The 25997-nt window shown below is 37.6% G+C and overlaps 1 protein-coding gene across 2 annotated transcripts in view; it reads left to right on the forward strand.

Moving 5' to 3' along the window:
* The window catches only part of PRIM2 (DNA primase subunit 2), a 325522-nt gene that overhangs the window by 213355 nt on the left and 86170 nt on the right, over nt 1-25997 (forward strand). For both annotated transcript variants that reach the window (XR_009354766.1, XM_059178338.1), the window contains exon 10: nt 380-565. Coding sequence is in view for 1 of the 2 variants with exons in the window: in XM_059178338.1 (XP_059034321.1) it covers nt 380-565 (186 nt within the window). In the remaining variant the exon portion in view is untranslated. The remainder of the gene's footprint in view (nt 1-379; nt 566-25997) is intronic.

Consider the following 25997-nt stretch of genomic DNA (forward strand, 5'->3'; position numbering starts at 1 on the left):
TAATAGTTTTGCTAGATATTACCTCTGGGGGAAACTGGGTGCCTGTTACTTCTTTGTATTATTTTCTTACAACTGCATGTGAATCTAGTTATCTCAAGAAGTTTAATTAAAAGTTAAAAATAAATAAGTGAAATACATTTTAATATACATTTTATTCAACCCAGTATATCCCACTTATTGTCATCTCAGCATGTAATCAGTATAAAAATATTAAGAGAACATTTAGTCTGTAATTACAGTAAATAATACTTCCTTATCGTTTTTGTTTTTACTCTAATAAGAATGAATTTATAATTTGCAAATTAGATTGGATTTGTAACAGATATTGTGAGAGACCTGGTAAATCTTCCACCTAACAAAAAACTTTTTTGTCTTGTAGCTTTCTACCAGATCCTTCCCACCTTGCATGCGTCAGTTACATAAAGCCTTGCGGGAAAATCACCATCTTCGTCATGGAGGCCGGATGCAGTATGGCCTCTTCCTGAAGGGCATTGGTTTAACACTGGAACAGGCATTGCAGTTCTGGAAGCAAGAATTTATCCGAGGAAAGATGGACCCAGACAAGGTAGTTTTGAAAAATCAGAGTGGTAACTGAAATTTTGATTTGGTTTGAAAACTAAAGGTCTCTTGTCTATTTTTAAAATAACTCTGAGATGTAGTTTAAAATTCTGAAAGATAAATGTGTCTACAATTTCATTCAGGTAAAAAGAAACTCCTGTATTAATCTAATAGATGCTAAACAAAAGATTGAGAAAGTTTAATTCGAAGAGTTAAGAATGAAACAGCAATGTAAGATGTCTAATAATGCTTTAAGAAGGGTGTGATTCATTGTAGGTATACAGCCAGGTCATTATCACACTGAAACTGGGTTCTGAGTTTTAAGATAGTATGTGTGGATATAACATGCTTACATAGTGTTATTTTCAGGCTGAGGAGATATTGAGAACAAATAAAACAATTTTAGCTGTTTTGTATTGTGTTATACAGATTCTGTCATTGAGCATTTTTAGATAGACATCACTAGGAACTTGAGAGCTGTTTTTCCATCTATGCATAGTATTCAGGTTTCCATTCCTATTCCTTATTTCTCTGTAGTGGTACTAGCTATTAACATTTTATTTTGGAAATTTTTTTTTGTACCTTCTGTGCCATGAGTCAAGTTTTTAAATGCTTATTTCTTGGTTTGCTTCTTCCTAGAAAAGATAAATTATAGAACAAAGAGTATTTACCAACTAAATTTTATAATGATACTTAATTATTTCTTCTATTAGTTTGCTAGAGCTGCTATAACAAAATACCACAGACCGAGTGCCTTAAATAACAGGAACTTATTTTTTCACAGTTTTGAAAACTGGAAGTCTCAGATCAAGGTGTTGGCAGATTTGGTTTCTCCTTAAGCCTTTTTCCTTGGCTTCCAGCTAGCTAGCTCTCTTCTTGGTCTGTCCTCTTGTGGCCCTTTCTCTATGTGTTCAGTTCTCTGATATTTCTCCCTTTTTTTATAAGGACACCAGTCATATTGGGTTAGAGTCCCACCCTTACAACCTTATGTAGCCTTCCTTAATTACCTCATTTTAATTTTTTTTTAAAGTTCTTATTTAACTTTAAGTTGACATACAGTGTAATACTCGTCTCACGTGTACGATATAGTGAGTCAACACTTCATACATCACCTGGTGCTCATCACAAGTGTACCTCCATAATCCGCATCACCTGTGTCACCCATTCCCCCCCCCCCCCAACCATTTGTTCTCTGCAGTTAAAAGTCTGCTTTTTGGTTTGCCTCTCTCTCTTAATTACCTTTTCCAGTGCTCTGTCTCCAAATATAGTCACATGAGTTGTTAGGGCTTCAACACATGACTCTAAGGAGGATACAGTTCAGTTTATAACACATTCTAGCTTTATATTTTTTAACAAGTTCAGATTCTTTTAATATATTACAAAAAACTCAATTTTTACGGGTTTGTGTGTGTGTGTGTTTTTTTTTAAATTTAATTTTATTTTTTGACAGAGAGAGTGAGAGAGGGAACACAGACAGGGAGAGTGGGAGTGGGAGAGGAAGAGGGAGAGGCAGGCTCTCTACCGAGCAGGGAGCCTGACGTGGGGCTCCCTCGATCTCCCAGGACCATGGGATCAGACCTAAGCTGAAGGCAGACACTTAATGACTGAGCCACCCAGGCATCCCTTAGTTTTTTAAATTGTCAATTGATAATTATCCACAGACTCTTAAATTTATCATTTAATAGTTTTCTTTAAACACAATTCTGAATAATATTCCTTAGACCTCTATTATATAGTTATTTTATTTTTAAGGTAATATTTTGATTATGGAAAATGTGAAAAATACAGAAAAATTTACTTGCCAATTCCCCATTCAGAACTAATTATTTGTCACTAGTTAGCCTTTCTCTCTAGTGTAGATAGCTAGCCAAATCAATGTGGTCCCCCCCCCATTTTAAAAGTCAGCATTTTATTATGTTAATTTTTCCAGGTTTACAGTAACTTTTGAAAATACTTGGATTAGTTGCATATTCTTTGAAAGTATTACAATTTGTTTAATCATTCCCCTATTACTGAGCATTTCATTGCGTCTGTCTGACTCTGTCATAAATGTTATTGCAACCAATATCCTGAGCACATAAATCTTTGATTATAGTTCTGATTATGTCCTCTGTATATATATTCACCAGGGAGTGAATTTACCTGGGAAAACCTATACATAGCTTTAAAGTTTTGATGTATGTTATATTAAAGGACTGTTTGAAAAGGTTTTAAAATTAGACTCTTATCAAGCTTTATGACGGTCTTTCTCTCTCACTGGTATCATTATATACTATTATTTTAAAATAATTTTTGATCTTTTTATTAGGAATTTAGTGTACTAAGTAGGCAGATGTATTAGGGTTCTCCAGAGAGACAGAATCAAGAGAGAAAGAGAGAGTGAGAGAGGGCAGGAAGAAAAGATATTTTATTTATTATATCCACTGGCTCATGTGATTTGGGAAGCTGACATGTCCCCAGATCTATGGTCAGCCTCCTGCAGACAACAGAGAGCTGATAGTCTAGTTGCAGTTGGAAGACTGGCCCTTGAGACCTAGGCAGAAACAATGTTTTAGTTTGAGTCTGAAAGCAGGAAAAACCCATGTCCCAGCTCAGGAACAGTCAGGCGGGAGGAAATTCTATCTTATTCAAAGGAGGGTATGTCAACCTTTTTGTTTTATTCAGTTCTTCAAAGGATTGGATGAGAACCACTGACTTTGGGGAGGGCAGTCTGCTTTACTCTGTGTACCATTTGCTAATCTAATCTGGAAGCACCCTGACAGACACACCCAGGATAATGTTTGACCAAATGTCTGGGCACCCTGTGGCCCCATCAAATTGATACCTAAAAGTAACTGTCACAGTAGTTAAATATTTATGAGCTGTGGAGAAAGTTAGGCCATGGTTTTAGAGTGGAAAGAGAGAAAAGTTAACCTAGCATTTTAGCTTGGTCTGTGTGGTGAATTAATAGGGGAAGAGGAAAGTGAGAGAAGGGGAAGCTTACTTTAAGTGCTAGGTGCCTGTTCACTGAGCACCTTTTTAAATGTGTATCTGGAATGGCCTGTGTATCAGTGTCCTGAGTATTTAATTGTTTTCAAACCTGTGTGTTTGAAAAAAAAATTTAAATGGGCTTTTTTATTTTGTAATGTTACAGTAGTTTCCTCAAAAATTATTGTAAAAGAAAACCAATAATTTTACCTTTCTGGATTATATATTGTAGTCTGTATTTTCATTAGCTTATTATTGATTACAGCAAATATATTATTTTGACTGAAGAGTTTAAGTTACACTTATAATTAACTGTGTCTGTCTAGTTAGACTCTGTTAGAGTCTGTATTTGTAATTTTTAATAAGATTTTATTAATTTGAAAGAATGAGCGCATGCGAGAGAGAGACAGCATGCACAAGATGGGGGAGTGGGAAAGGGAGAAGCAGACTCCCCACTGAGCAAGGAGCCTGATGCGGGGCTCGATCCCTGGACACTGAGATCATGCCCTGCACCAAAGTTGCGCTTAACTGATGGAGCCACCAGGTGCCCCTAGAATCTGTATTTGTAAATAAATGTTGATGTTCTTCTCAATTATATCTTTTCTTACATATTTTTGCAGTGAAATGTCATTTAGTATCCCTTAGTTTATTAAAATGTTCTCTTCAGCTTAATTACTGTTCCCATTTATTGACACATATAATTATTTAAAATTTTAGGGGTGCCTGGGTGGCTCAGTGGGTTAAGCCTGTTCCTTCAGCTCAGGTCATGATCTCCAGGTCCTGGGATCCAGCCCAGATCGAGCTCTCTGCTCAGCAGGGAGCCTGCTTCCCCCCACCCCATCTGCTTGCCTCTCTGCCTACTTGTGATCGTTCTCTATGTCAAATAAATAAATAAAATCTTTTAAAAATTTTTAAATACTCCTTTTTAAGAATTATAGAAAATTGATGACTTACAATACTGTTTACAGGGAATGATTTTGAACACAGTGTGTTAGGCATTTTTTGTAGTGCTCCAATGAAAGGACTTCGGTGTTAAACCTAGGAATGATTTGGAACAATCACGTCTGTTGAATAGCTTATTTCCTGACAATGCAAGAAATGTGTTGTGGGGATGTAGGCCATTTCAGTTGAAATTCTTCTGTGCTATTGCTTTCCAAATGACCAGATGTCTGATTTCTTTCTCTTTATGCATATGTCCTTATTGTACCTTATTTGGGATACATTGCTTCGGGCATCTGAGCAAAAATTATGGGTCCTTAGCCATTACTTTTGAAGCAGCAGAGAAACTAGTTGTGTCTCCAGCAGGTTGGAACTGCAACATTGTTGCCACTGCCAGCTTCCCTAATTGCACTGCCTAAGCCTATGTATTTCTTCTTCCTAACTCCTTTCTAAACATTAAGTTGTTCTGTTCTTAGTCAGTTGACTGCCTAATTAGTGTCTCTTTCTTTCTCTCATCTTCCCTTGCTTGTGCTTGTTGCAGATACTCATTTAGTTGTTGTTGTTCAATACTATGAATACTTTTCTATCTAAGTTATGCTTCATGTTGGAGGAGAATTTGAGAGTAAAATGACTTAAATCTGATGTAGTAGTTTTTGTAACTGTCATCAAGAGTATAAGTATTAAAGTAGCATGTCCCTAGATATCTTTTATTCAGGTTTAGCAATTTTGTATTATAGTCTACAATTCTTATTTTCTCTTATAAACATTTTTGAATAGTAGTGATGTGATTGTGGAAGCAACTTAAGGTTCTGATGCTCACTGTTAGTTATTTTTTATTAGGAATTCAGTGTCTTAAGTCAGTGCCTCTATGCATAAAAAAGGTAGCCATCTGACTGTAAAATGTTTATTCAGAGGTATTAGTTTGGATTGGTTATTTCCCTGTTCTTTTAAAACTTTTTTCAGACTAACACAGTCTCTAGTAACAACAACAACAACAACAATGCAGATGCCGCCTTATATAGCTGCCAGTTCCTTGGTCCTACCAGATTATACGCTTACAGTTTGGGGCCCTTAGCACTACTTCATATTTACTGTTTATTTGTTCGTTTATTATCTATATCCTACGGTTAGAACAAAGACTGTATAAAAGCAGGTATCTTGTCTGTCTTGTTCACTGTTGCAGGTCCAATCACCTTGAACAGTGCCTGACTTACAGTAGGCACTCAGTAAATGTTTACTGAATGAACTGAAGAATAAGTCTCCATACAAATAAATACAAAGAAAACTAGAAAATTTCATCTGTTTTCCCCAGATTCCTTCACATAACTCAGAGCACAGTGCTGTATGATTGATTATTCATGTGCTATTATTCTACTTGTAGTGGACTTGAAGCTGAATTAAACCAAGAATTTTAGTGGAACCTGAAATTTATAGTAGAAATTTAAAATAACATATTTATTTTATGAATCAGAAGAGATTTGTCATCATGGGCTTGCCTAAGTGGGCCATGGTATAAAAACGGTTAAAAACTCTTAAAGGTTATCATAGCAAAAGATAGGGCTTCTAGTTTATTGTCTTATACTTAGTTGTTTTTTTTTTTTTTTTTTTTTAAGATTTTATTTATTTATTTGTCAGAGAGAGGGAGAGAGAGTGAGCACAGGCAGACAGAATGGCAGGCAGAGGGAGAAGCAGGCTCCCTGCTGAGCAAGGAGCCCGATGTGGGACTCGATCCCAGGATGCCGAGATCACGACCTGAGCCGAAGGTAGCCGCTCAACCAACTGAGCCACCCAGGCGTCCCTCTTATACTTAGTTTTTATTCAGTAATTTCAGTTTCCATTTTTTTCCCTGCTGTCTTAGGAATAGAATACCAATATTGATCTATCTTCATTGAACTTTGTACATACCATCTTTAGAACTGTTATCAAATTGTAATATCTTTGTTTGCATGTGTGTCTTATGACTAGATTTTGAGCTACTTAAGGCAGAGACTATGACTTTTCCACTTTGGGTCTCAGGGGCTTAGCAGAAGACCTGGTAGCTGTTAGATGTTTGGTGAATACATGGTAAATTCTGCCACAGTTTTGAAAAGTGGCTTTCAGTATAAATCTTTTTCGTTTCTTTTTAGATAGAGGTGTATTTCTAATAAGTTATGAAACAATAACAGTTATCTTAGTAGCTAACCAAATTTGTTGTCTTACATGTATTTTTCTAAATCAAAATTATAGATTGAAGGAATAATATAACTGCAAAGGAAGTGGTAACCAGTTATCATCACTGTTATTTAATGTCCAGAAATATAGTTTCAGTTAGATATTTAAATAATAGTAGTCAAACTCTGATTCTCATTAAAAGTACAAAGAAATGTGCATGTGTGGTTATACATACATACATACTTATTCCATTTACTTTGCATTCATTGATTATTCAACAGATTTTTATTGAGTCACCATGGCAGGTGTTGTTCTGGAGATACTGCAATAAAAGTCATAGCCCTTATTTCTGAAGATTTTACAGACTCCTGGAAAAAACATAAATGCAAATATTCAGATTCAGTATGATAATCAGTATGGTAGAGAAATGGTTATAGGATTCTGTAGTAGAACAGAGCAGAGGGGCTGACAAAGAATAGTTCCTGAATGTGTCACTGAGTGGGGATGTCATATTTGGCAGGTAAAGTAAGAGAGAAAGAAGGAAGTTCCATGTTGGGGGGACTGAGTTTCAAGGGACCCTTAGATAAAAGAGTGTGGCCTCTCCTATAGGTGGGGGAACCTGAACTGTGAAAGTGTAATTGTGGCTAGAGATGACTCTGTAGCTACAGGCTTTTATTTTAATGTAGTTACTAAAGTTAGTTGGATTAGTAGGCCAGTAGAAGTGGTCTTGCTAGATAGGTAACTGCTAATTGGGATCAGGTCATCTGTGTAAGGTCAACTGATGATTTTAGTTTAGTTAGATGTACATAACTTCATAACTTTGAATATTTACTAAAATTGTATAGTAAATATGAGATGTTCCGAAGATTTACTGAGAAATATAAAATAGTACAAAGTTTCCACTTGCATTTCCACTTGGTTCAAATGAATTTGGCTTCTTTAAATATGGATATCTGATTATATGGACCAGTGTTAATTTTTTAAATATGCTTTTGCTTTAGGATTTTCGTCTGCTTTGGTAACAAGGTGAGTTGAGTGGTAGAAGTAACTAGAAAACAATTATAAAACATGGTGGTGAAAAGGGAAGTATTGCTGGAAGGAAGTTATTAGAGTGGATCGTGTTAGAGAAGGTTTCTTGAACATCATTCTTGGATTAGGATTTTTTTTTTTAAAGATTTTTTAAATTTATTTATTTGACAGACAGAGAATACAAGTAGACAGAGGCAGGCAGATAGAGAGGAAGGGAAGCAGGCCCCCTGCTGAGCAGAGAGCCCTATGTGGGACTCGATCCCAGGACCCTGAGATCATGACCCGAGCCGAAGGCAGCGGCTTAACCCACTGAGCCACCCAGGCGCCCTTGGATTAGGATTTGAAGGAAGTGAATGACATGGATGAATATAGAGGTAGGGAAGGAAAAGAATGTACAATGAACAAGAAATGAAAGAAAGGTAGGCAAACTATTGTTCATGCTCCTCTTATTTGTTTTTCATTATTTGATAATTATTCCATTATTTACTGTTTGTTCACTGAGGACTTTTTAAGTTTTGTTTTAGGGGGAGTTTTTTGGTCAGCTAATTTGGGAGTTACTGAGATTTTGGTTGTTACCGTTTTTAAATTGCTGCTTTCAGGCTTCTTTTTGAAGACTTTTTATCAGTATATTTGAGTACCATTTTTATTTAGGTGCCTATTGAACTAGTGGATAAAAGATTTTTGTATTAAAACATCAACCATTCCCAAGAGAATATTTTGTGGTTATGAATGATCGTGTGAACTAATTGCTTTAGGGTATACCTGACTCCCAAAATGCTCATTTGATAAGGTAGGGTTTTTATTCTTGCATTTAATTGTATTGGGTATGAATATTTATGATATATTTAAAATTTTAAAATAAAGACTTTTTATGAATATAGTTAATACATGATGTTAATTTAGTTTCAGGTATACAGCATAGAGGTTTAACAACCCTATACTTAGGCTGGGCTCACTGCAAAGGGCCATCTGTTACCATGCAACACTATTATAATATCACTGACTATATTCCTTATGCTGTACTTTTATTCCCATGAATTATTCATTCCTTAACTGGAAACCTGTGTCTCCCACTCCCATTCACCCATTTTACCCATTCACTGACTGCCCTGTCTTCTGGCAAGCACCAATTTGTTTTCCATATTTATAGGTCTGAGTCCGCTTTTTTATTTCTTTCATTTGTTTTGTTTTTAAATTCCTCATAAAAGTCTAGTCATGCAGAATTTGTCTTCTGTTTGTCAGATTTATTTCACTTAGCATAATAACCTCCAGTCTATCTATGCTGTTGCAGATGGCAAGATCTCATCCTTTATTGTGACTGAGTAATATTCCATTTTATAAGTATACCCCACTTCTTCTTCTTCTTTTAAAATAAGGTAAAAGTTTATTTATCCCTTAGAAAATAGAGTCTGTGGGTGAGCAGTTCAGAACTGTTATGGCGCAACTGTGATTATCAATGTTTAAGGCTTCTCTTTTTATCTTGCTGCTTTTCTGTCTTCAACATATGGTCTCTTTTTTTCTTTTTTTTTTTTTTTTACTATGTTCAGTTAGCCACTGTATAGTACATAGTTTTTGATGTAGTGTTCATTGATTCATTAGTTAAGTATAACACCCAGTGCTCATCACAGCACATGCCCTCCTTAATACCCTTTACCCCGTTATCCCGTACCCCCACTCTCCTTCCCTCTAAAGCCCTCACGTTGTTTCCCGGGGTCCATAGTCTCTCATGGTTCATCTCCTTCTCTGATTTCTCCCCCTCTGGGTTTCCCCCCTTCCCCTTTGGTCCTCCGTGCTATTTCTTATGTTACACATGTTAGTGAAACCATATGATAATTGTCTTTCTCTGCTTGATTTACTTTACTTAATATAATCCCCTCCAGTTCCATCCGTGTCAGTGCAAATGGTGGGCATTTATCATTTCTGATGGCTGAATAATATTCCATTGTATATATGAACCACATCATCTTTATCCCATTCATCCGTTGAAGGGTATCTTGTCTCCTTCCACAGTTTGGCTATTGTAGACATTGCTGCTATGAACATTAGGGTGTGTGTGCCCCTTCTTTTTACTACATCTGTATCTTTGGGGTTAATACCTAATAGTGCAATTGCTAGGTTGTAGGGTAGCTCTATTCTTGACATCTTGAGGAACCTCCATACTGTTTTCCAGAGTGGCTGCACCAGCTTGCATTCCCACCAACAGCGTAGGAGGGTTCCCCTTTCTCCGCATCCTCGCCAATATACACCACTTCTTTATCTATTCATTTATCATGGACACTTGGGCTGCTACCATATCTTGGCTATTTTATCTTATCTTGAGAAAGAGTGAGCAGGGAGGGTGGTTAGAGGGAGATGGAGAGAGAAAGATTCCCAAGCAGACTCCCAGCCAAGTGTGGAGCCCAGTGTGAGGCTCAGTCCCACAACCCCAAGATCATGACCTGAGCTGAAATCAAGAGTCACCCCAATCTTGGCTGTTTTAAATAAAAACTTCAATCAACATAGGGATGCACACATTTTTTTTTTTTAATTAGTGTTTGCATCTTCTTTGGATAGATACCCAGTAGTGGAATAACTGGATCATATGCTAATTCTATTTTTAACTTCTGCACCAATTAACATTTCCAATGTGGGGCTCGATACCAGGACCCTGGGATCATGACCTGAGCCAAAGGCAGAGGCTTAACCTACTTAGCCACCCAGGTACCCTACAGTCTTTCTTTTCAAGCCTATTTTGTCTGATGGAAGTAATGCTACCCTGACTTTTTCTTTCCTCTTTCATTTTCTTGGACATCTTGTTTGAAACTCTCTGTGATTCCTGAACTTGAGTGTCTATTTTTCCCTTAACTTAATGATGTTTTCAGCCATTATTTTTTAATATGTTTTCTGCCTCTTTCTATTTCTTCCATCTTAGACCCCTGCTATGTGAAGGATTGCTTGATTTTGTCCAAGATATCCCTTAACCTATCCTCATTTTTTAAAATTCTTTTTTCTCTTTGCCCTTCAGTCTAGGTGCTTTTTTGATTTTTTTAAAGATTTTATTTATTTATTTGATAGACAGAGATTACAAGTAGTCAGAGAGGCAGGCAGGGAGAGAGGAGGAAGCAGGCTCCCCCGATGAGCAGAGAGCCTGATGCGGGGCTAGAGCCTGATGCGGGGCTTGATCCCAAGACCCCAACACCAGACCTGAGCTAAAGGCAGGTCTGAGCTACCCAGATGCCCCAGTCTAGGTGCTTTCTAATTGCCTTATCTTCCAAGTCACTGATCTTTCCTTCATCCAGGAATTTACCTTGCCTCACTCTAGTGTTTATTTTGGTTATTGTATTCTTCAGCCTGATTGGTTCTTTTCTTAGATATTCTCTTTGTTGAAGGTCTCACAGAATCCTTCCACACTCCTCTACATCCTAGTGAGCATCTTTATGATCATTACTTTAAGCTATTTATCAGGCATATTCTGTTTCTTTTCTTTTCTTTTCTTTTCTTTCTTTCTTTCTTTCTTTCTCAGGCATATTCTGTTTCTTTCTTTCTTTTTTTTTTTTTGAGGTTTTGTTTTGTGCTGTTGGCGTAGCAGATTCCTCTGCCTCCCCATTTTGCTTTACCTTTTGTGCTTGTTTCTATGATTTAGATGGAACAGTTACTTCTAAACTTGAAGAAATGATTTTGTGTGTGGTTGTTCTCTGTGTAGCCCATCTGTATGCCTCATGATTTTGGCCGGCTGGCTGGAGCTGTGGCTGGTATGGGCTAGGGGTCACAGGGCCACGCTGGTGAGAGAGCTAGAGCTGAAGTAGGTCTAGGCTGGGGTGGTCCTAAGGCTCTCTCTGCAGAGGATGCCCTGGCAGGACCAGCTGAAGTTGAAGGCTAAGGGGGTTTCCTGGGACTCTTTGTGTAGGGGGCACCCTGGCAGGACTATTGTAGCTGAAGGGGATACAAGATGGGGATCCTGGGGCTCTCTGTGTAGAAGGTGCCCTGGTAGGACAGCTAAAGCTAAAGTAGGTGTGGGCCAGTGTGGTCCTTCCTTGAGCTCTCCATGCAGAGGGTGCCCTGGCAGGATAGCTGAAGGTGAAGTGGGTGTAAGTCCAGGCGTCCCAGCGTGCTCAGCGCAGGGATCACCCTGGCAGGGTGAGCTGAGGCTGGTATGGGTTGAGTTTTTTTGTTTTTGTTTTTCTTTTTAAAGCAATCTCTCCATCTGTGATGGGGCTCAAACTCTCAACCCTGAGATCAAGAGTCACATGCTCTATTTGCTCCAAGCCAGGTACCCCCGGGTTGGAAGTTCTGGGCATTCTGCACAGGTTGCGCCTTGTCAGGGTAGCTAGAACTGAAGCAGGTGTTGTCCGGGAGATCCCAGAGTGCTCTACACTGGATGTACCCTTGCAGGCTGTCGGAAACTGATGTGATATGAGCCTGGTGTGTTCAAGGGTATCCCTGTGTACACTCCCTGGAACACAGTTGAATGGCTAGGGCTGGTGTGGGTGCAGGACTTACTGAGGTGGCGCATCAGTTAGGGTTCGTGGACTTTGCCCACTTTCACATTATCAAAGTGAAGGGGGGAGCATAAAACAAGGCTTTTGCCAGCCCTCTAAACCTGGACAGAGTTCTAACTGCTGTTTGGCTGAGTTCCAGGGCTGCTCTTTTTGTTTGCTAGTTGCCCTTAGAAACCATGGCTTTTCTTCTTTGCCCTTTTTTTCCTTGCCCAGGTGCCTCTGGGGCTGCTGTGAGCTAGGAACCTGGAGCTGGATGAGATAGCAAGCTGGCTATGGTGACTGGATCCTGCTCCATTGTGCCCTTTCAAGGTGGAGGGGAATTGTAAACCGTGGTGTCTCCTAGACCCAGAGATGTTCCAGCAGCAGCCCCGCCCTAGGGATGGCTCTTTTATATGCTAGTTGCTCTTTTAAACCAGGCTTCTCCAACCCGGCCCCTTTTCCCCAGGGAGATGAATCTAATCCTGGTGCCTCGATTCTATCCTTCCCCGCTGCAGCATTCATGTTGGAAATTCCCTTCATTACCGTGTATCTGTCTCTCTTGCTGTTGTTTCTTGCCATTCTCTCTCCTGTCATGCAGAAGCTGTTCAGTCAGTCCCCGGTTCTTCTACAGGAGTTAAGATTCTGTGAAGAACCGTGGGTTTGGTGTGTCCACGGAGGAAGTGAGTTAAGGTTCTTTCTGTGTCACTCTCTTGGACCTGAACTTCAAAAACGAAGCCTTTTTGGTTACCCTTGTTGTTGGGAGGGTGGTGAGGACATTTTAAAATTGCACTTAGGTTGTCAAACTGGATTCTTTGGATTTTTGAATGATTCTCCAAGAGGTATTTGAAGTTTTAAATGTCTTATTCCTTAAAAAATTTCTTAGATTCCTAAAATAAATGTACCTATGCTTTATGGAAGTAAAATAGATTTAATTAACTATAGTAGTTTTATGCAAGTTTTTCTTAGTTGTAATTTTAATTTACATGCCAGACTACCTGAGAAAAAAGAGATAAAATTAATCAAATCTCTATTTAAAGCCTGAAAAAAAATACCCCTAAAACATTTTTTCACATGGAACTTGAATATTAAATTGTATTGAAAGACCCGCGAATCCCCTTACCCAAGAATCCAACACTGCCACTGGATGCAATCAGCAAGAGGTTCTTTATTGTTACGCAGGCGCCTGCGGGTGGTCAGCAGCTCCTGCTAGCTGAGCACACCCGGCTGGGGTGGTGCCGGGTTTTTATAGACAGGTACAAACAAGTTTTGGGTGGGGCGCAACTGATTGGTTGACAGTTAGAACTTTTGAAAAAGGCCTTAGTGGAGTTTGCTGATTGGCTTTGGGGACCCGCGGGCGCGAAGAGAGAGGCGGGAAGGGGGAACAAGCTGATTGGTTCTGAGGGCCCGCGCGCGGGAGGAGAGAGGCAGGGAGGGGGAACAAGAAGGGGGAAGGTAGGAATGCCATCATGGCATCTTCTATTATTTCTATAAGCCAAGCAGTTACAGAAGGGCAAAAGAGCAATTAATAAGCAATTAATAACCTAATTTACGCCTAAAAGCCAGCGGTTCACAGAAAAGCAAACAAGCGGTTAGTTATCCTATCTATCTTCTAGGGGAGGGGTCTTTCAGTATCAGCCACTAGCTTTAAGAATTAAACTGAACCAGGTAATTCTTCTAATAAATTCAAAGCAATGTGTCCTCTTAATCAGATTGCTTATAGTGTTGTTCTGAATTACTTTGATCTGGCTCTATTAGATATTATGCACAATATATATCATGTACATTTTATAGTGCTGAAATTCCTGTCTCTGATGATCACATACTTAAGGTCTACTACAATTGGGTAAAGGACATTTAGCATTGTTTAAAAAGCCAAAAATAAGCTTTTGTCCTAGAATACTGCCTCCATCATGACTTGAAACAAACTTATGTCATTAAAATTTGACCAGCATAGGATTAAATATTTGGGTGAGGGTGGTGGTGTGAGTATGAGTTGTATTTATTGCTGAGGTTTCTGTCTTTAAAACCTGTGGTTCTCCCAAGACTCATCCCAGTAGCACGAGCTTCTTCATCACCTGGGAATTTCTTAGAGATACACTCTGAATCAGACTGTGGGGTTGCATCCCACAGTTGGTGATTTAACAAAAATTCCAGGAGAAATTGATATACACTAATGATCAGGGACCAGTGTTTTAGATACTGTACTTACATAAATTGGTTATTAGCTTATCAAGATATAGACACTGAAAATCTTCAGCTCTTATTTGTTCTCCTCTGGGCAATTTGAGCTCAATATGTTGTCCTTTATCAGTAACCCACACATACATATTTGAATCCCTACTACATGGCAGGTACTAGTATATGCTAAATGAATGAATATGTACAGTAGTTTCTCATCTGTGTACTGCTTAATGAATTTCCAATATCTCCAGTGTTGATCCCATGAACCCTTGAGGAAGCTGGGCTGGACCTGGGTTACTCAGAGCTAATTGGCTTTAGTTGTGAGTAGTTTCTTCCATTTATTATAGAGTGCTTTACAAATATCATTTTCTATGTACTTAGTGACGTGAAAAGGTCGGAAAGAACTAATAAGTATAGAGTAGAGATTTGGAGTCAGACTGAGTTCAGATTTGGTTCCATTGTAACAAACCTTTGGCAAATCATCTGATATGTGTCCTTATCTATGGAATGTGGATGGTAATTACATATATGTATGTAGATATACAGATATGTCTCTATTCTTTATTGATTATGGTGAGGATGCAGTCAAGGTTTGGTATAGATTCTTATGTATAGTAAGTGTTAACTATTCTTATTCTAGCAATTCCTGGGAAGGAGAGATTAGCTTGACATGGAGTAATCAGTAAAGGTGGAATAAAGTTAGTGCTGGCTTATTAAGAGGTTTCCATGTCACCTAGAATGGAGAGGGAGGTGAAGGGGGAAGAAGAGAATTAGGGATCAAATTCCAGCAGAGATATTTTGTTCTGGGAAATGTTCAAGGGATATCTACTAATGGAATGATTTCAGGCTGTGTTTTTGGGAGCTCTTGGGTTCAAAGAGCAAAAGGTACAGAAATTCACAGGGAGATTGACTTGTCTGATTTGTGCCCCCCCCACCTTTAACAAGTATATTTATGTCTTCATCTACTTTCATATGTGGGAATTCTGTGTAATATTTCACTTAAATGGAGGATTTTGCTACTTAAAAATGTTTTAAATACTGTTCTAGTTTCTTTGTGGTATAGAATTTAGAAAAATAGTGGGGATTGGGAGAGAGAAAAAAAGAAAGGTAAGTGCCAGAATGTAGTTGCTTTAAATGAACTTTGGTTTTGGTCAAGAGAAAGACATCATTAGTGAATTTTAAATGGGGAGGGGAATTATTTTTTAAAAGATTGATTTGGAGAAAACATGCACACTTGAAATGGGGAGAGAGTAGGAATAGGATAAACAGTTGACCGGATTAGGTCTTACTGTGATAGTGATAAGAACAAAGTGGAAAAGGTGGATTTAAGAGCAGTAATTTTTGAGCAGTAATTTATAGAGTAGAATGAGGAAAGAATGAAATTAAACTCAAGTGATCAGCCTAAGTAATTAGAAAGGTTAGAAGTTCCATTAACATAGGTGATAGGCAGGTAGCTGAATTGTCTGGGATTAGGGTGGAGGAGAAATTGATCAGGAGTTTGATTTTAGGTGTAAATTTGAAATGATGTCCAAGTAGAAAGTCTTTTTGGTTGGTTGGTTGGCTTGTTTGTTCCTGACTTCATTCTGTGATTATTTATTGAGTACTTATATTGTGAAAGGTACTATTCTGTGAGAAGAAACATGGACATATGGGTTTGAGAGTAACTGAAATAAAATGAAAGAAAAATCCTTTGAAGGTAAAAAAGCTGCTGAATGGAGAGTGTAGAGAGAAATTTAGAGAGCAGAGGAATCAGCTGTGAGGGATGCACTGTTTGAAATGGAAATAAAAGAACCACAAGTAAAAGCAGAATTTATCAGAAATATTAGAGTAAAAGGGAGAAAACAGTCTGGAGTTCCAGGCAATGAAAAAGAGGAGAATTTCACAAGTAAGGCATACTTGCTACTTTCAGCATGGATATTGTTTTTAGGAAGTCATTCTAGGAAAAGAACAGAAGACAAATTTCCTAGTCTTACTGACCATATGTAGAATGGAGGTGATGGAAATAGAGTATTTATTCTGGAAGTCTTGAGAAGTCAGGAAGAAAAGAAATAGAACATTAGCTGTAGAGGACAACTAGGCCAAGCAAAGTTTGTTTTCATGCTCACTTGGGCAGAATCATTTCCAAACTCTTAGAAATGGAGATGTGCTGGGAGTAGTTGAGGAAACAAGGCTCAAGGAAAAGGAAAGGTAATTTGTAAACATACATTTGTAGTGTAAATCTCTCTTCCCATATGATGCTCCCTGAGAGTGGGACCATTTCTGCCTTTTTTACCACCAGACACTCAGCACTTAGCATAGCACCTGTAAGGTCATAGATGTTCAATAAAATACGTTGCATGAATGAATGAATCACATAAGAATTTAGTGAGGATCCCTATTTGTCTGAGACCTGAAGAATATATGAGAGATTTTAAGTTGGTAAAGATGTGTTTGAAGGAAGTAAGAAGAGCTGGGGAAGCTCATGCTGCCTGCCCAGCTTTTCAGTAAAGTAGGCAGGCAAATTATTTACCAGAAGGATCTGGTCCAGTTAAGGCTTACGGGAAGTTGAAAATATTGTAGGATAACACTTTCTGGAAAGATGTTAAGGAGTTCACCTAAAATAAATAAAACGATTGCTAAGCTAAGAAATGATTACAATTTGATCATTTACTGAGAGCCTAGCATATGCCAAGCACTGTAATTGATACTTTACATGCACTGTCTCATGGAATCCTTAAAATAGTCCTAGGGAATAGGTATCATTTATGTCTCATTTATTAATGAGAATATTATACTAGGCCATAAATTTGTAATTGGCTAAGTCAGCACTTTGTATTGCTTTCTTTAGGAATGTCTTTTGGCCTTAGAGCAGAAGCAGAGAGGGCAGAAGGTAAAATTTGTTTATTCAGGAACTGGCAAAATAGGCATGCTGTTATTAAATCCTTCCTATGTTCCTTATTTCATTTAATCTCACGACAACACTGCAAGGTAAATATTAACTTTGCTTTTATGGAGAGTTTAATGAGTTTTCCCCAGGTGGCAGAAGTGGTACATGATCAGACCCCAGTTAGAAACCAGGTCTGTTTTATTCTAAACCCTGTGCTTTCCTCAGTACTCTCAAGAACAGATAATGTTGTTGAGGTTGACATTGGTGTGCCAACCCTACAAAGACTTGAGAGGACACAATTAAGAACAGAGGTTTTCAGTTTTGTTTAATCACCTGGTATTCAATCATATCATCAATTAAAATGGGGACAGTAGTAATGCCTGCTTAAAGTGTTGCAAAGAATTAAGTAGATAAGTCAAATACTGTGTAATCTGTAAAGTGTTAAATTTTAGTTAATAATAATTTTAAAAGTTATTCTATGATCATTCACATGTTTTCTTGGTGTGTTTATAAGCCTTTAACTTGTAGATTAAAACCTTAATAATAGTTTACTAATTGGTTATGTTAATTACAATAATTATTTTTGCTTTTTCTTTCCTCTTTCTTTCTTTCTTTTTTTTTTTTTTAAAGATTTTATTTATTTTTTGACAGACAGAGATCACAAGTAGGCAGAGTGGCAGGCTGAGGGTGGAGGGGGAATCAGGCTCCTCACCTAGCAGAGAGCCCGATACGGGGCTTGATCCCAGGACCTCGGGGTCATGACAGGAGCCGAAGGCAGAGGCTTTAACCCACTGAGCCACCCAAGCGCCTCTTGGTTTTTCTTTCAAAGCAAACTTAGTTTTGCTTGAATATTTGCATCAGTGATATCCTAGGAAAGTAATTTGAATGAGATTAAAAAATTGTTTCTTGTGAAAGTAGTATAATCTCTCTGTTGTTCTTGGTACCAATTTTAAAGATACCTTTAGCAGTTACCAAGTCATCTGGAGTATATTTTTTAAAGTCTTATTGTGCAAAATATCTGTTATAGTCTCTCTTCTAAACATTTTAATGTATGATAAAGATGTATGCATATTAAGGGATTATCTCTTATCTCCATGCCTTCCATTGCATTTGGAATACAAATTTTAGATAACACAATATAAGAATTAATATTTAAACATTGAACTGAGCAGGTTGGACTTGATTTCATGAATTGTCAAGAGGCTAGCTAGTCAAATTTTCAATTAAATTATGTAGTGTGTTAAGTCTATCATTAGAATAAAACAGATGTTATTATTCCTCCCTCCCAACACTATTCTGGAAAAAATTAACTTCAGTAAGTCTAATTGCTTTTGGTGTTCTACTCCAAATGCTTTTCAATTCTTTTTTTTTTTTTTTTTTTTTTTTTTTTAAAGATTCTATTTATTTATTTGACAGAGATCACAAGTAGGCAGAGAGGCAGGCAGAGAGAGAGAGAGAGAGGAGGAAGCAGGCTCCCTGCTGAGCAGAGAGCCCGACGCGGGGCTCGATCCCAGGACCCTGGGATCATGACCTGAGCTGAAGGCAGAGGCTTTAACCCACTGAGCCACCCAGGCGCCCCATGCTTTTCAATTCTTAAATTATGAAAATGAGATAAAGAGTAGGAGACTTTAATCATTTATTTTTAACTGTTGTCTTATCAGTGATGCCTATGGATTAGGTTGTATTAAAGTGACATTTTAAAAAATTTTGTTGTTCATGTATGCATTGCTTTTAGGAGAGAATGACAATAAGAAAGTACCAGTTTAACCTTTCACAGAGTATGTCTTAATTACCATGTCTTGGTGGTAAATTGTCTCCAAATAAATTGGGTATGAACAAGTTTGAAAATGGGTCACACTTCTGATACTGAATGATTTATTTTTTCCCCTTTGCAAGATTTATTAAAGTTAGGAACTCTCAAGGGCGTGGTGTATGGAGAAAGCATATTCTTGGCTTTCTTAACCCTGTATGTCTCTATCATTGATCATGTTCCTATAAACCTTCCTTGATTTTTTTCTTGTTTTACTTAAAAAAAAAAAAAATACTTGGCACCATCTTTCCAGTTAGTTTACTTCTGTATAAAGTAGGATTTCATTTCATTTTAAAAATAACCAAATAGCTATTTTGCACTTGTCAACTTGCATTTCTCTCTTTAGTAAGAGATTATAAGTTTCCATGGCTGTGAGGACTCTGAGAATGATTATGCCTTAAAGGTGTGGTTATGGTCGTATTTAGCTCAGTCAGAAATGTAGGAACCCTAATCAGGTAAGACATTGAAGAAAGTTTGCTCAAGAGGAGGTCTAGATGGTTAATGTTTTGGGCTGGCAAAAATCCCAGTGAAGAAAGGCTTTTGAGTGAGAAATTAGGTTCAGTGAAAGATGAGGCATAGATACTCAGGTTAGAAAATTTGGACTTTGGGGATAATATTAATGAGGGGCCCTAAGAAGTAGATTGCTTTTTGATATAGGGTCCTCAGAGTAAGCTTGTCATTTTCTTTTGTACTATCTCAGATATGCACAGGCTAGCCTTTTTGTAGGTGGCTATGTTAAGAGTATATTTGATTCTTCCATTTGACAAATATTTATTGAGTATCTATTATGTCCCAGACACTCTTCTAGATACTGGAGATATAGCAATGAACAAAATAGACAAAAATGTTGGCACTATCTAGGGTTTATATTCTGGTGGGAGAGATAAAATAAAAAAGTAAGTATATTATATATTTTTGGTGAGAGATGCTATGGAGACAGTTTTGCAAAGATAGGGAACGTAGTTTTGGATAGGGTAGTCAGGGAAAACTTAAACAAAAGATGACATTTTAGCCACAGCTTGAGTTTGGTTGTGCATAAGAGCTCTCAGCTTGGCGTTATTGTTATTTATCATATCTTAGTAGAATTGGCATAAGCAAATGTCAGTATTTACCATTTTGCAATGAAGAAAACTTGTGGCCAGGAAAGCCATCCAAATGTATCCAGAAAGCCAGGCACTGGATTTTAGAACCCTAGATACAGTGATTTGGATCTCTGAAAGTTGAACTGCAGTAAAGCCAGATTTAGCCCCAAAGTTAGTGGTTCAGGAGAGATCAGCAGGGACACTGGAGGACCTTTACAGGTTGAGTCTGACTCCCAGTCTGTAAGACTTGGGCAGGCTTACTAGAAGTCGTGTGAGAAGCCAGGCCTTGGTGGGCCTTTGCATATACTGAGACCTATACTGAGCTCACTCCATCTCAGGTTTCAGACCCTTTGTTTTGGAAGGTTATAGTTGTAAATGAAGTACCAGGCTTGAGATCACTCTTGGATTGATTGGGGCTTTCTCAGGCCCTCTGATCCTAGTAGCTTAGTGGAGTGAGTAACACTCTGATTATCATACCAACACCTAAGGATACTGTGAATTAGTCAAGGTCCTAAAGATGACTTTCCTGCTAAAATTCCAAAAGAACTTCTGCCTGTCTTTTTATCCAGCCACTGGAAAAATATCCCCAAGAGATATTGATGTCTACAATATTGTCCATGAGTCTTGAGCTAAATTAATCCTATTTAAGCTACTTTGTCCTTTAATTTTTCTCCACATCTTTGTTCCTAAATGACTTTTATTTCAGCTTTTCTCTTTTTTCCTTTACATCGGTTCAGACTCACTGTTTTAACACTTCTTCAGCTGTCCACATAGATTCCTATATGTCATCCTCATTCTCTGAATTGTCACCTAGACCTCAGAAAAGTATCATATCTTACACACTGAAGTTCTAGCCCTGCCTCTGTCAGATCAGCTTTGTCATCACCATGCAAAAAATCACAGCTTTCTCTCCAGCTGTCTTTTCTTTTTCTTCCTTGGGCAGTTTTTTTAGTGAGAAGTTCTTTTTGTAAATAAACACATATCTTCCTATAGCCTTTCAAAATAAACTTCATGATGAAAATTCATTTCAGATATGCTGCATAGTAATATTAAAAATTCTACAAATAAATTGTATTTTATCCTGTTAAATTTATTCAGACAGTGCAGTAGAGAACAAAGCATTTGTCAGAATGAATCAATATTTATGAAACAATACATCATTGTCATTAGCTTACGTAGTGGCTAAGTGATAATGTTTAATTAATGCATAGGTAAAGGTAAAGTCAGAATGGTAAAAACTGACTTTTCACTGGAACTATGCATTAAAGACATTGTTATTTGTATAACTATGGTAATTTAGATCTAATGATAATACTTTTAAACATATTTAAAGATGAATTGTGCTTTCCCCTTTGACAGTTTTAAATTTTATCAAAGATGTGATGTTTCTTTACCCACACAGGAGGAAAAAATGTATGTTGATAAATTCTCTTGGATATGAATTTTATCACAGTAACACTTTGAATTCTACCTTCAGTTTTTAAATCCATTTAAAAATTCCCCTTGAAAGTACTTATTTAGGAAATCAAAAATTTAAGACATAGTTATTTTTATCAGTTTATTTGAATATGATATTCAGTAACAAATACGATTTCACCCAGTATGAGTCAAAAAGAGATTATGAACTATTTTCCCTCATTTTCTAGGAAATGTCCCAGTCTTTCTGTCTTTAAAGGTGGGGTGGTTCCTCTTTTTGGCTAATGTTGTAAGCACTTTGGTTGCCCTTTCTTCTTGCTTCCTGATATGCCTATATTAACTTACCGTGAAAACCTTGACTCTCCTACTTGCTTTGATGTCTGGGTGTCCTCATTCTTCAGTGAGACTGTGACTACGGAAACACTCTAGCTTGATCCTTGGAGTTTCAAGGATGTCATAATACTTAAGGCCACTTCCTGTCCCCTCTTATTGCTTCCTTATCCCTTGCAAAGCATTGCCTTGTCCACATGTGAATTCAGACTGCGTATTTCTGCAATTTCTAAATTCTTACTGAAAAGAACTAGAGCCAAGATGATTTCCAAGATATACCTACCCTATGTAAAACTTTCTCTTACCGTTGTTCTCCAATTTATGGACCCTCTAGGAATAGTTAAAAAAAATAAACTGTCTTTAATAAGAGGCTTTTTCTGATAAGTCAACACATATATTATTTTAACATTGTTTTATGGTGATGATTATCTGATACAGTTTTATGTATTATAATTATTAATTTTGTTGATTGAACCTTGAGGCCTTTTACATAAAAGATGCAGTTTGAATGATACTGTGGCAATTCCATTTAGTCTCTGTTAACAACCATATTGTTTCATTTCAGTCAACAATAATAATTCCTCTCTTATGGGCTCCATAGCATATATGGTTTACATGTAATATTATTTTAAAAGTGCTATTTTTGTTAGATTTAGATGTTGACATTCAAGGTCGCTAACAAAATTTATGTGATTTTTAAAAATAGATTTTATTTATTTATTTGACACAGAGAGAGAGATCGCAAGTAGGCAGAGAGGCAGGCAGAGAGAGGGGGTGGGAAGCAGGCTCCCCACTGAGCAGAGAGCCCGATGCGGGACTCGATCCCAGGACCCTGGGATCATGACCTGAGCTGAAGGCAGAGGCTTAACCCACTGAGCCACCCAGGTGCCCTGATTTTTTTTTAAGATGATTTTAGTCTTCCTATAGCATGGATAAGTGTATTATCTAGAAAGGAGGGAGAGGTTTATTTTTTTTATGGGGGGGAGAGAATTCTGAATAATCAAAGGGCAACTAGATGGAATTAATTTCAGTATTATTGGGGATGAATTAGATTTACTTTAAACAAGAGCCGAAGAAACCTTTGTGTTTATCATCCAAAGCCCAGCCCCTCTGTTGATCTTTTCCTGAATATCTGAGCCAGCATTGACTACCCTCCTGAACATGCCTTTTAATCTCAACTAGATTTTAAATCTCTAAGTAGCCAGAGACTCCACCAACTGCATAATTACATTGGATAAAATGCTGTACACATGGTCTTTCCTTAATATGTATTTGGTTGAAAATGGTCTTCACTATGTCAAGCTATTCGTTTTCTTCCAGGGGGCACCTGGGTGGCTCAGTGGGTTAAGCTTCTGCCTTTGGCCCAGGTCATGATCTCAAGGTCCTGGGATCGAGCCCCACATCAGGCTCTCTGTTCAGCAAGGAGCATGCTTCCCCCCTCTCTTTCTCTGCCTACTTGTGATCTCTCTCTCTCTCTGCCAAATAAATAAATAAAATCTTTTTTAAAAATAAAATAAAAGTTCTAGGCTGTGCTACTTTTTTCTTCTTTTCCCATCACATTTGAATTTAGCTGTAGTAATAAAGATACACTTCTCAACTAAAAAGTATAAAGAACATGAAAGATAAAAGATCTCATAAAAGGGTGCCTGGGTGACTCAGTGGGTTAAGCCGCTGCCTTTGGCTCAGCTCATGATCTCAGGTCCTGGGATCAAGTCCTGCACCGGGCTCTCTGCTCAGCAGGGAGCCTGCTTCCTCCTCTCTCTCTCTGCCTGCCTCTCTGACTACTTGTGATCCCTCTCTCTGACAAATAAATAAATAAAATCTTTTTAAAAAAATCTCATAAAAGATCAGGAACATGTTGTCATTCTTCCAGGGAACCCCTCCAGCCAGATAATTTGCTCTTCTGACTGTTGCCTCTAAGGTGGCTCATTTTCAGAGCAAGTGGACCCTGAGTGCCAGGGTGAATGGCTTGTGGTATTTTCTCTTTGTGAAGATAAACCAAAATTCTAAAGGAAAATACTTTCTATTACTGTTTGTAGGGTTTATCTACAGTGAAGGAAAGAGCAGCCATCCATAGGGCATATATTTAAGGTTGATGATAGAGACTAATGAAGTAAAAAAAAAAAATTCTTTTTTTAAAAAACATATTTAGTATTTTAAGTGACTCATAGGAAAGATGGCTGATTTGGGGTAAGTTTGCTATCCTCTGGCATAGTTAAGCCATTTGTAGTAATTAGAATGAGGAATGCTAGCATATATTGAGTCCTGCAGTGTGCTTCGCGCCTTCTGTAAATATTCTTACCTAATTTTCAGGAGGTCATCATGTGAGAGTAAGTATTCTTATTATTCAGATTTTGCAAAGAGAGATCCTGAAGCTCAGTGAATTTCCTAGTAACTGGAAGCTGCAAGGTTCACATAATCTTGCTGTTTTCTGGATAGGCCATACCACGATACTAGATTGCCTTGATGGTATTGACTTCTTCACGTAGAAGGATGAAAAATAAAAACAATATTGAAAGAAACAGAGAAATAGACATTGTTAAACACCTAGGTGACTTAATTACTAGGTGAGCCCTACATTAAGCTAAAGGGGAAGAAGATCCCATGATCCTCATTTTTGGAAAGATGTATAAATTTTCTAGATTAGAAGAGCTTATATATTCATATTAAATAAACCCTCTCTATAAATACTAATGTTTTAAGAGTTTATGAATGAAAAAATATGCAGAAGACATGACTCATAGCCTTGAAGAATGTAGTCTGTACTAGACTGATATCTTAATATAATACAAGTATTGAATTACCTTCCAGTTAAGTAAGTATAAGCTTTTTTAGGGGTGAAGATTATCTTTTCTTTTTTCAGATTTAAATTCAAGAAACATTTATGGGATACTTGGAAACTTTTCTCATAAATAATTCACTAGCCTCCTGAGCAGAATAGTTCAGTAGTTTTGGAAGGCAGTATAGTCTCAAGGGAGAACATAGACTTTGGAATCAGACCAGAGCTCAGACCTCATCTGCTGCTTTTTAGCTGTGTGGCTGATGAGTCATACTCTCTAAATTTCACTTTTCTCATTCCTCAAATAAAGATAGTAATGGCATTGGTATGGGAATTGCATATAATACTCTTAGTGTACTGCTTATCAGCACACTAATATGTGGTAGATAATAAAATATCTTCCCTTGGTTCTCACTAATGTGGGATAGAAAATGATGTGTAGTATGAGGGAAGCTCCCCAGAGAGATACTACATCCACCGAGGGTACTTGGAGAGGGCTTCCTGAGGAAATGGGTGCTTGAATCAAACCTTGAAAGATGACAGGATTTGGACATAACAGAATTGGGACATGTGAGTATTTCATGATCTATACAGTGTTTATAGAAATGCTATAGGTACATAATGGAAGACCTTTTAAACTATGGTTTGACTAAAGACATAGATTTGGCACTTAAGGATGATTCTTATATTGAATCTTTGTGAAAACTGAGAGCATGTTATTAAATCTCAGTGAAAGTATTCCTCCTAGATGCTGAGAAATTAGAGGCTGGCTTCAGTGCTGTCTGGTGATCTTAATCACCAGGGAAAGAGAGTAGAAAACCTAAACGAATAGTTACTGGGTGCATGTGTTTGGATTTTCCTTTAAAATACCAGGCATCCAAAGAAAGTTGGTGGGGAGTGCTGAGATGGGATCTGTTCAGAGATCAATTTTCCAATGAGTGCCAGAATGCTAACTTATAGTTTATTGCCTCTCACACTCTTTATGTTTGCCCCACATTTTGGCTACTTGAATTTTTGGTTGCACACATAAAGGGTTTAAGTTGACTCTGTGGAAGTAAAAATCTCTTGGGGCTCCAAGTGATGATGGCCCGATTCAGTGTTCCACTTGTTCTAGTGCATTCACACAGTCTTTCTTTGGTTTTAACTGTACTTCCTACCTGCAGCACATTGTGCCTTTCTCAAAGTCGTATGTGACCTACTCAGCTCAGGGTCCCATCTAATTGATGATGTCTTGGTGATCATCTTTCTTCAGTTGCAGCAAATACACATTTACCCTTTGATCAAAATTTGAAGAAATGTTTCAGAGGAGTTCGTGAGATATTAGGCCACGTAGATGTCCTAGATGCCTAGATGTCCTAGATCCCTAAGGAAATATTCTGTTCTTTTTGCAGTAGTTTATGCCCCAGGGCACACATAGTTTTGAATTTTTTTT

The sequence above is a fragment of the Mustela lutreola genome, chromosome 6, assembly GCF_030435805.1.
Source record: "Mustela lutreola isolate mMusLut2 chromosome 6, mMusLut2.pri, whole genome shotgun sequence".
NCBI classification, from domain to species: Eukaryota; Metazoa; Chordata; class Mammalia; order Carnivora; family Mustelidae; genus Mustela; species Mustela lutreola.